At 48.8% G+C, this 11955-nt stretch overlaps 1 protein-coding gene across 7 annotated transcripts in view; it reads left to right on the top strand.

Annotated features, from left to right (window-relative positions):
* Nucleotides 1–11955, top strand: part of PIR (pirin) — a 100648-nt gene continuing 88693 nt past the window's right edge. For 4 of the 7 annotated variants that reach the window (XM_030573482.1, XM_030573473.1, XM_030573463.1 and 1 more), the window contains exons 1-2: nucleotides 10610–10717; nucleotides 10996–11130. In XM_030573482.1, coding sequence (XP_030429342.1) covers nucleotides 10658–10717; nucleotides 10996–11130 — 195 coding nt within the window. In that variant the 5' untranslated portion in view covers nucleotides 10610–10657. Of the gene's footprint in view, nucleotides 25–8674; nucleotides 9058–10609; nucleotides 10718–10773; nucleotides 10796–10995; nucleotides 11131–11955 lie in introns of those variants that run through there. The other 3 variants (XM_030573499.1, XM_030573492.1, XM_030573505.1) reach the window with 3 other exon arrangements.

The raw sequence follows: 11955 nt of genomic DNA, 5'->3' as shown, positions 1-11955 counted from the left end.
CACCACCTGCTCTATGGAACTTGGGTAAGCAGGGGGGAGGGGGACACCCTGATATTAGCCCCCCTCTTTCCCCACTCCTCCCTGCACAACAAAAAGGAGGCTTCTGGGAGCAGCTCCAAGGCAGAGGACAGGAGCAGCACATGGTAGTGGTGGAGGGGACAGCTGAACTGCCCGCAATTGCTAGCCTGCTGGGCGGCTGCCGCACAGGGAACTTAGGAGAGCGGGGAGCTGATGGGGGGGCTGCCGGCACACCGTGGTTCCAAGCCCCCATCAGCTAGCTGCAATGGGCTGCTCTTTTTGCAAGCAGTGGTCAAAGCAGGCAGCTGCCAAACAACGTTATAAGAGAGCATTACACAACTTTAAACGAGCATGTTCCCTAATTGATCAGCAACATCACAACAAAACATTACCCGGGACAACTTTATGTGAGGAGGTACTGTATAGGTGCTTATTGTCCCCCTAGCCGCTGTTCCAATTTTTCACACTTGCTTTCTGGTCACCCTAGCCGCCATGGACCTGGTCGTGAAAACTAGCTTGCAAGTCCTGAGGAGGTCTGGGCAGCAAACTGACCACTCAGAGAGGTCTTGGGAGACACCTCTTGGGTGGAGGTAAAAGGGCTGCCAGTTGTATTGGAGGTGATAAAGGAAAGCATGTGCTAGCATGCTCCATGCTGGACTACCTGCACTGTAAAGGAGGCAACGCCGGGCCTGGAGGTAGCCCAGTGTTTGGTGAGTGGTTTCCCTGGGTAAATGAGGTCCCAGCCCTTGTGCACAATCTGCAGAAGAGTGTACTTGGCAGGGGTTGCCCAGAAACTAGCTGTGATGCTGCCTTCCGTGGCTGGGAGCTGGCCTGGCTGAATGTGTCTCAGCTTGGGGAGTGGGCACCAGGCTGGCACCAAGAGTGCTGCTGTGAAGGCTGTGATACATCCCTGAGACTCAAGTGGAGTATGATCCCCCCTCAGCTGGGAGATAAAACCGTCCATCCTTTAGTGGGCAAGGGGGGTGTTGGGAGTGGGGTTTACAGTGCAGAGGATTCTGCCCTCTGCAGGTAGTGTGAGAAAGTGCACAGTGCATGTGTCATCTGGGATTACATCATCTGTGTCTGTGTGTGCACAATTGTGGTCTCTGTGATTGTGTCGTCTGAGTGTGCGATTGTGATTTGTGATTGTATATCTGTGTGTGACTGAGATCTTTGCAATTGTATCATCTGTGTGCATGTCTGACTGTGATTGTGTCAGTTTATTAATCCCTGTGTATAGTTGTTGTCTATGAGTGGAATAAGCCTGTGTGATTGTGTGTGCCATGTCTGCTTGATGTGGCACTCTTTCTCCCTCTAGCATCACCTAGACCATCTAGAGATTTCTGAGTCTGCTACAGCCTTAGCTAAGAACCACGTGGCTTTTAGCTCATGCCGTAGAGGCTCATGCAGTAAGCTTCAGAGATCCCTGGTTTGATCCTGCTGACAGACACACCCAGTACTATTAATATGATAAAAGCCTCCAAACCTCTGTAGTATATAGCATTTTCCCAGCCCTGCACTACTGGAAGCTTCCCCTCCTAGTGTATGTGACCCACCCATCCTTTGTTTCTTGTTTGCTAGGAGACGGGGGATCATGGGCAGCAGGTATAAGACACTAAATGGGGCAAGAAATGGCAGATGCGGCACACCTTCCTTTGGAACTGTGTCCACCCTCCACCTTTGGAGTGCTGCCTCCAGAAGCTCCAAGAAGTGGGGGCTACAGGTGCCCTGACCATGGCCCCACCCTTGCTCCACCTCTTCCCACCTCCAGTCCGCCTCTTCCCCTGAGACCCCTTTGCCTGCCTTGAGGTGAGGGGGAGGCAGAAAGGAGCAAGTGGCAGGTGGGGGTGGGGCTCAGGTGGAGAGGAGTGAGTGGAGGGAGACCTCTGGGGAGGGGGCAGAGAGGAACCAGCAGCAGGCGGGCATAGGCGGCAGGTTATATATGTTTGTGGTGCCCGGGCACCAGGAATATTCAGGAGCTGCAATATTTGGAGCTGGGTCTCTCCCCTGGTCCTGCCTGGATCAGGCCCCGGCCCCTCCGGGTCACCCCCCTGCACTGCCACGTCTCTGCCTGGAGCGGGTCCCGGCCTCTGCCTGCCAGCCTCCCCCTGCGTGTCCCTGCCTGCTTGGGCTCCCGGCAGAACTGCTGTCTGCTGCCCCAGGGTCCTCTCGCCCGCCATCCATTAATGGCAGGGCCGGCTGCCATTAACCTGTGCTTTTGCCCGCTCCCTGAGTCTCCCCAACACCCCAACCCCCTCATCCTCAGCCAGAGCCCTCATCCCCCCGCACCCTGATCCTCTGCCCCAGCCCTGAGCCCCCTCGCAGCATGAACCCCTCATCCTCAGCCCCAACCCTCATCCCCCCGCACCCTAATCCTCTGCCCCAGCCCTGAGCCTCCCACATCATGAACCCCTCATCCTCAACCCCAACCTTCATCCCCCTGCACCCTGATCCTCTGCCCCAGCCCTGAGCCCCCCCAAACACAAGAGTCACACACCACCTAGGCTGGGGATGATTTTGCTGATCATACTGAGTTGGTTACTCTGAAGTGCAGAGGGGGGTTAAATGAGAAGCAATCTTAGTTTGCAGGCTTGCACAGATAGGGAATTGCAAGATAGTGTTTTATAGGTAGGAGCAGGGAGCTAGATTAGCCTAGGCATGTGGTGCAACTTTCCTTTGGTGGAAAAGAGAAAGTCCTTAGCTTCAAAAAATTGAGGCTCCCATCTGCTATTTTGGTTTTTGCTACAGGGGACACGTTGGTTGTTTCCTGATTTAAAGCAAACGACAACGTCGTAGTCTTTTGCCAATTTTCTATCTTCATTTGCAGTTGTGCTGTTAACTGCTGTTTGTGAGCTTGTGTGTGTAGGTGCTTGTGTATGTTTTGTTTCTTTGCTTTCCAAAATATTGTATTGACAACATTTAAAAATCGTATGTATTTCCTTAGCAGATTTTCGAAATCCCACCCACTCCAGCAGAACACATCTCTGTTTGTTTGTCTATATATTAGCATACATTTTGCACAATTCAAATTTTTAGCTGATCCATTAAAGTTAATGAGATTCTCACATGCACCGTGATCCTTAATAGGGGATCCTGATATAGTATTTGGGTGTGGCCTGCAGAGAGTTCTTTTGAGGCCTGGGGCAAAATCTGAAAGTGAGGGCCTCCTCCCCCACCCCCATCCTTCCAAATCCCCAAGGTTACAAAAACACTGAAGGGGAGCCATGGGGCAAGAGCAGGGAGGAGACTGGGGAGCGAGCCTGCCATGCACCCAACCTGCAACTGCAGCTCCTGTCCTACAGTGCTGGGCCTGGCTCCCCACTCCCCCATTCTGGGTGTTGTGATCTGACACACTGAGTCACACACCAAACCTGAGGAGCACTGTGACCCAATAGACTCATAGACTTTAAGATCAGAAGGGACCGTTATGATCATCTAGTCCAGTGGTCCCCAACCTTTTTGTGGCCAGTAGCACATTCACGTTTTCAGAAGAGTGTGGTGGGCACCAGCAATTTTTCAAGGCTTATTTTGTATTTCTACATTAAATAATATGAAAATCATATTTAATACTACATAATATATGAAGCGCTAAGATAAAAAGGGTAATTTTACATGTAAAATGTATTAAATTAAATTATTCGACAATTACTCTTTCACCTTACCATGTGAATTTGCTCTTTTTTATCTACCTGTAAGAAAAATTAAGGAGTTTTTACAAAATAAATATCATAAACAGTTTTCATCTTATTTATTTTAAAAAAGTAAAACATTGTTGAACTGCTGGTCCAAATATATTTATTATTCTTTCTTTAACATAGAATGAAGCCTGCAGCCCCGAAGTTCTCTGTCCCCGGCAGACACGGGGTCACGGCTTCTCTCTGGCTTAAGCCACGGCCCCACGCCTGCCAGGGACTGAGAACACCGGTGCCCGCAGCCCGGGAGTTCTCTGTCCCTGGCAGGGGCCAAACCTGAGTGTGTACCAGGCACAGTACCACTCAGTTTGGGGGTAGTGTTGCCACGCATCCAGTTTTCAACCAGAACGCCCAGTTGAAAAGGGACCGTGGCGGCTCTGGTCAGCACCACTGATTGGGCCGTTAAAAGTCTGGCCATCCCAAGCAGACCGGGATGTGGGAGGGGTTTTGGGGTGTGGGTTTCACCTAGGAGCCACAGGGACATGTCACCACTTCCCAGGGGGTGCCTGAGGTGAGCGCCACCTAGAGCCCAACCACCTGCCCCAGCACCCAAACTCCCTCCCAGAGCCTGCACCCCCAACCCCCTGCCCCTGCTCTGAGACCCCTCCTACACCCCAAGCCCCTCATCCCCAGCCCCATCCCAGAGCCTGCACCCCTAGAGTCCTTACCGCCACTGCATCCTAATCCCCTGCCCTAGCCCAGAGCCCTCTCCTGCATCCTGAACCCCTCATTTCTGACCTCACCCTGGAGCCTGCATCTTCCCAGCCGGAGCCTTCACTCCCTACTATACCCCAACCCTTTGCCCCAGCTTGGAGCCCCCTCCTGCACTCCAAATCCCTGGATCCCAGCCCAGAGCCCCCTCCTGCATCCCAAACCCCTCATCTACAGCCTCACCATAAGTCCACCTCCCCAGCTGGAGCCCTCACCACTTCCACACCCCTACTCTCTGCCCCAGCCTGGAGCCCCCTCCTGCACCCCGAACCCCTCATTTCTGGCCCCACTCTGGAGCCCACACCACCAGCCCAGAGCCCTGCCCCGTATTCCAACCCCCAGCCCCAGCTCAGCCCCCCAGAGCCCACACCCCAAACCCCCTCCCGCACCCCAAACCTCTGCCCCAGCCCAGTGAAAATGTGTGAGTGAACGAGGGTGGGGAGAGTGAGCAACAGTGGAACAGGGGATGGAGTGAGTGGGAGTGGGGCCTTGGAGAAGGGGTGGGGCAGGCACAGGGCAAGGGCATTCAATTTTCTGCAAATAGAAAATTAGCCCTCAAATGTGGCATCTGGGGAGGTCCTGATTTAGGTTATAGTTTTTGAAATAGCTGCATTATTTACAGGCCCTTTGTCTTGGAATTGCCCAGGGAAATCTGTGCAGAACTCTTTCAATATCTGTGGGCTGAATATATCTGGACAACTGCCCAATTCCCAGAATGTAATGATCACATTAGTTATGTAAGACTGGGATTTTAATTCACACGGGACATGACATAATGATAACTAAGGACCACATCAGCTGAAACAGTAAGCAGGGGCCACTGCTAATAAAACTGGTTGTGGACATAACATCTGATCCAAAAAAGGAAGGGCCAGGAGCTCATTCACGGCCTGATTGTGCTCTCATTGAAGTAATTGGCAAAACTACCATTGATTTAATAGGACATGCCACGTCTGGTCCTGAATAAGAAATGAGTAAGCACTGCCAGATATGTCTCAATATAAAGTCTCCTTTAAGCATTAGAATCTCATGTTCCATAAATGTACTTTTGCACAATTCTGTGCAAACAGAGTACTTTTAATTTAACTATTTCTTTATACAATACAAATTATAACATTTTTTTCTGTGATTATATGGAAATAAACATGTTGTAAAACTTATAAAGTTATGAGCTCTAGCTAGGGTATATTTTAACATAGGAAATGATATACTGGGTCAGATCAGTGGTTCATCCAGTTCAGTATCCTGTGTGTCGAAAACCAGTATCGTGTTAGAGGTGTGAGAAACTCTGTAGCGGACAAATATGGAATAACTTGCCCATCCAATTCCTATCAGTCAGTGGTTGCCATATGTCCTGAAGCAAAACATTGTGTTTTTTAAATTTACTAACTACTAAATAGTTATTACAGGCTAGTTCAACATTAAACAGTTACCACATAATGTGAGGGGCTGCTTCCTGGTAATAACAGGTAGTGCTCCATTGTACTTCCCTGACACATTGCTGGCTCCATCAGAGATTTATTCTCAGTGGCAAATATAGGCAAAGAATGATACCACTCACCATACCACAAAGATTCCTTTAAAAAATTCAGTTTTTGAAATTTCATTTGTCCCTTCCCTGCCCTTTATCTCTTTTTAGCCCATGAGTGAAATGATAGGATTTTTTGGTGTTTTACCAGAGTTCTTGTTTTGTTTTTTGTCACGCTGTAACCTTTCACTTGAAAAATTATGGAGCAGACATAGGAAACAAGGAAGAAGACAAACAGGAAAGTTTGAACATAAACCCAACGTGGTATTTATTTCAAATGGTTATTTTCTTGTTTTAATTATCACTGGTTCGTAACATCTTAAAACATGTTTTTTATATAGAATGTTATATTTACTTTTACCTCTTTTTCCTCTAATATAAAATAAATAAATAAGGATATGGAAAACACTATGAGCCCCTGACTGTCTGCAATTTGAATGATGTCGCTCCAATTGATCTGAATGGAAATTAGTAATATCTAGCTGTTCCATAACACTTCCCTTAGGTATCATTATTTAAGCAAAGAGGTGGAGTGACTTGCCACAGGTCACCCAGCAGGCCAGTGGAAGAGCCAGGCACAGCATGCAAATCTTCTGAGTGCCAACCTACTGCTCTGTTCACTAGACCACATTGTCTCAGTGCAGTAATTGTTATCCTTTCCATGATGGTGGCCCCTTTTGCTAAGTCAGATCTTTTGCAATCCTCCCACTTCTATAACATGTACTGTAAAAGTAAGAGTTAAAAAACGCATCAATGATAACAAGGATAAGCCTATACAATTGATTTATGTGGGCTTGTCTACAGTTCAAAGGCTACAGAATTCTTCTGTTAACCTAGTGCTGTCTACTGGGGGAATTATAGAATCATAGAATATCAGGGTAGGTCGGCTTATCTACGTCATTCAGGGGTGTGGATGTTTCACACCTCCGAGCAACATAGTTATGCCAACCTAATTTTCTATTGTAGATCAGGCCTCTGTGTATATTTGGAGAGATGGCAGGGGATTGCTTCACCTTGAAAGGGGAGGGTGTGCAGGGGGAAGGGGAGTGATACTTTATTTGCTTTAGATTGTGATATAATTTCCAATGCCTTGAGATACCCTGACTACCTTTGTGTAACCCACTGGTTATGAAACACTGTCCTAGTAGATTAAGAGCACAAAATAGCTTCTACTTTAGAATTTGGGATTGGTTGTGTTGCCTCTAGGAGTAACAGCACCTGGGCAGGGAACAGAAATACACAGTTAGGCTGATATTTCCAATTTTGATTTCAGCTTGTGACACATATCAGGGTACAGTACAGACCAGTGGGGGGCTGTGTCACCCCTGCCCTGCAATGTTGGGTGCTTTACTGAACTAGCTCCCACCTGGGCCAATCACAAACAGCCTTCCAGCATACAAGCCACACCCTGAGAGTCTGTGTGTAACTGCAGCCTACCAGCCACACTTGGGTTACCCTCTGGCTCTCACAAGTCTGGATTATATTGCATGGTGACCCTAACACACCCCTAACCCCAGATTTTCCCCCAGAACAGCATGTCTTCTGCTGCCCAGCCCTCTCCTAGACAGTATAAATATTTAAGTACATTATTTCTTTAAGAGAATAATATGCCAATTCATTATTACAAACAATTATTCAGACACTTCAATTTAAACACTCCGGATTAGATAAAACAGTAAAACAAGTTTATTAACTACAAAGAAATAGATTTTAAATGAGTACAAGTAGTGAGGCATAAAAATCAGAAATAGTTACAAGAAAAGATGTTTACTAATGCCTAATATAACAAACTATATTAGATTCAAACAAAATTTCCACCACATATTCCAGCAGATTACTGACCAAACTCTTAGGTCAGGACCCCTCCTCCACTGAGTCTACATGAAAGGATGGTCTCTGCTGTTTTTTTTTACCTGTTTGAATTTCCTTTGTCTTCCTTTCCTGCTTGATGACTCTGTTAACTGCTTAAATGCAAATTAAGGCACACACACATTTCTTTGTCTAGAACAGACCTGTTTACCAATTTTTGCCTGGGCAGAGCTCTGGGAAGGGCCCTACCAAATTCATGGCCATGAAAAATGCATCAGAGACCATGCAATTTGGTCTCCGCTGTGAAATCTAGCTATTGTAGAGGAGGAGCAAGGCTAGGGGGCACCTACTGTGTGCCAGGCTCTAGCTTTCATGGCAGTAGTAGGTGCCTGAAGCCATCGGGTGTGTGTACCTTCCTGGAGGTTCCTGGAGACAGGTCTTGCCCAGCCCCTGGGGAGCAGCCAATGCAGGAGAAGAGGACATCCCATCGCTCCTGAGCCTGGCCCCTCCCTGGCTTCAGGTCCAGTGCTCAGGGATTAAAGGGACCTTATGTTGGGTCTGTGTGTGCAGGGGACCACAGCACCCCCCTAACCATGGGCAGTCACCTACTTGCCTGCCTATAAGCCTGGCCTTGCTTCCCCCACTCATGTGACCCTCACTTGTGTGCTGCTGCCAGTGGTGGCGCTGCCTTTAGAGCTGGGTGCCAGGCCACTAGCCCACCCTCTGGCTGCCCAGCTTTGAAGGCAACACTGCTGCCATTAGCAGCGCAGAAGTAAGGGTGGCAATAGCCCTGCAAACCCTGCCCCCTCCCCAACACTTTTTGGGTCAGGACCCCCAGGGTTACAACACCACGACATTTCAGATTTAAATATCTGAAAGCATGAAATTTACAATGTAAAAAAATCCTGTGACCATGAAACTGACCAAAATGGACCTTGAACTTGGTAGGGTACCAACTATGGGGTTTGGAAAGTGTTGCCACACATATTTTACCTGCACAATAGTGACCAGCAAATTATGAGTTTTCAACTGGCACGTTAGGAGCCACACTTTGAAGGAAGCAGCTTTATTACGCTACCACGCAGGGGGCCTGCACACAGGCGTGCATATCACAGCTTGTTGGCTTTGATAACGAGAGTCTGGTTCTCTTCGCTGCCGTTTGGTTTGGTGCGGGGCTTTATTGCTGGTTTTGCAATTTTCTCCTGCCGGCGCTTTCGGACAAGCAGACGGAGCTCAGGTTGCGGAGCAAACCCAGTCTCTGCCCTACCCTGCCCTGCCGCCGGGCAAGTCGCTTCCCGGGTAAATGAGGCCCCGGCGCCATATCCGCAGAGGGGTGCGCCTGGGAGCGGGCTGAACAGGACCCGGCCGTGACGCCGCGTGGGAAGGGAGCGGGCACCGCGCTGCACGTGCAGCCCGAGGGGCCCCACCGGCCGCTCTCCGACTCCCCAGGACTCTAGAACGGGTCAGGGCTCCAACTCGGCTCCCCTAGGCGCGCGGACAGCCTGAAGCCCCGCCCCTGCCTCCCCGCGCCGCAGCCAATACGCAGCTGCGTTCACTCCCCCCCCCCCCATTGGGAGCGGAGAGGGAGCGCTCGCTCCGTTCGCTCCCCGGGGGCGGTGCCTTCACTGCAGCGAGCGGGCGGGGGAGCCTCTCCGGGGGGCGCATGCGTCACCTGGGATTGTGTTTTGTGTGTGAGGGGAAGGCTACACTTGCACCGCTTTGAAGTGTGAGTGTGGTCGGAGCGCCAGTGCTGGGAGGGAGCTCTCCCAGCGCTGCACGTACTCCACATCCTCTACGGGTGTAGCTTGCAGCGCTGGGAGCTGTGATCTCTTGTGTCATCTCAGGGCTTGGCTACACTGGCACTTTACAACGCTGCAACTTCTGTGCTCAGGGGTGTGAAAAACACCCCCCAGTAGCGCTGCAAGATACAGTGCTGTAAAGCCTCAGTGTAATCAGTGCCACAGCACTGGGAGTGTGGCTCCCAGCGCTGCAAGCTACACCCGTAAGGGATGTGGTTTACGTGCAGTGCTGGGAGAGCTCTGTCCCAGCACTGGTGCTCCGACCACACTCTCACTTCAGCGCTTTGAAATTTCAAGTGTAGCCATACCCTCCGTGTGTGTGTGGCTGGGATCCTATCACTGTGTTTGTTGATCCCTGTGACTTGTTGAGTGTCTGCGTTCAGAGGAGCAGCCCTGTTAGTCTGGATCCGCAAAAAGAACAGGAGTACTTGTGGCACCTTAGAGACTAACAAATTTATTTGGGCATAAGCTTTTGTGGGCTACAGCTCACTTCATCAGATGCGTGAAGTGAAAAATACAATAAGTAAAATATATATTATTCCACATGAAACGATGAGAGTTGCCTTACCAAGTTGGGGGGGGGGGGAGTCAATGCTAACAAGTCAGTTCAATTAAGGTGGAAGTGACAAGATGCAACAGAATGGAACATATAGTGAGGAGATATATATACATATTCTGATATATATAATATATACTGTATACATATTAATGTTCTGTATGTATATATATCTTCTTACTATATGTGCCATTCTACACATCCATGAAGTGGGTTTTAGCCCACGAAAGCTTATGCTCAAATAAATTTGTTAATCTCTAAGGTGCCATAAGTACTCCTGTTTTTGTTGGTCTGTGACTCTCACTGAGCACCATGAGCCGGTGTGACTGTGTGTGTGCTGGCTGAGATAGCAATACTCCTGAAGTATTAGCATCATAAAAGCCCCGTAGCCAGACTGTAGCATATATGACGTCCCTTGCACTATCCTGCCCCGCCCCAGGCTGCCCCCCCCCAGCATGTGATTCACCCATCTCGTTTGCTAGGCGATGGGATGATTGTGCTGACTCATGCTGAGTTAGTTACTGTGAAGTGCAGAGGGAGTTAAATGAAAAGCAATCTGCGGTTTGCAGGCATTGCAGTCTTGCACCAGATAGGGAGCAGTAAGGTACTGTACCGCTGTGGGGGGTATCTGAGGCATGAGATGCACCTTTCCTTTGGTGGAAAAATGAACTATTTAGCTTAAGTAAATGGAAACCCCCATCTGCTGTTTTGGCTTTTGCTATAGGCAACATGTTATAGTCTTTTGCCAATTTTCTGTCTTCATTTGCAGTTAATGTTTTGAGCTGTTAACTGCTCTGTTTGTATGTTAGGGCGCTTTTGGTTTTTTACTTTCCAAGAGATAATATTGACAACATTTAAAAATCTTATCTATTCCTTGTGCAGATTTTTGAAGTCTTGGAAACTGCATCTTCTTTCAGAAGGATGGTAACTCTGAGGAAAGTTATCAAAACTGTACTCAGCATTGAGCAGGCGGAAGGGGTTGGGGCACGTGTTCGGAGAAGCATTGGCAGGCCTGAGGTATTCTCTATACTTTCTCGCTTCCCAAAGATATTTGATGTGGTGCTGAATGATGATCATTTCCTGGTTGGAATGTTTGATGGTGGATATATGAAAAGCAAAACCCATCCATAATGCATTAGCTTCATACAGCAGCAGGAAAAAATAGCACCATCAACTAATATAATAGTAAGTCCCCAGTCCTGTGTCAGGGCTTTCCTGATGCTCTGGTTGTGATATGATTTTGGGGCTTGGATAAGAGGAAGCTGGTGATGCTCAACCAGAGATGATGGAGGTAATGCTGTGAAAGCCTCTAGGGCAGGGATTGGCAACCTCTGGCACGTGGCTTGGGACGGGATGGTTTGTTTACTTGCCATGTCTGCAGGTTCGGCCGATCGCGGCTCCCACTGGCTGCAGTTTGCCACTCCAGGCCAATGGGGGTGACAGGAAGCCATGGCCAGCACATACCTCAGCTGACTCTGGCAGCCTCATGCCAGAGGTTGCTGACCCCTGCTCTAGGAGAAACAGGTGAGTTGATACCTGCCTCATTTACTTTTTAAGTTGGAGATTTTCAAACTTTTGTCGATATAGTAGGAGAACTGGGGGTCCTGTTGTGGGGACCATGGCTGGTATTAGATAAGAGTGGCAGTTGTGCCACGGTATTGTCTTGCAAACTGTGGCCTTCTCTTTCACATCTTGCATCCGACGAAGTGGGTATTCACCCACGAAAGCTCATGCTCCAATACATCTGTTAGTCTATAAGGTGCCACAGGACTCTTTGCTGCTCTTTCACGTATAAATCTTACCAGTTATCTGTGTCTTAGGCTCATAGACTGGATTAATACA

This window comes from Gopherus evgoodei, chromosome 1, assembly GCF_007399415.2.
Source record: "Gopherus evgoodei ecotype Sinaloan lineage chromosome 1, rGopEvg1_v1.p, whole genome shotgun sequence".
Taxonomy (NCBI): Eukaryota; Metazoa; Chordata; order Testudines; family Testudinidae; genus Gopherus; species Gopherus evgoodei.
Note: the sequence above shows the minus strand (reverse complement) of the source record. Positions and strands in the feature narration are given on the sequence as shown.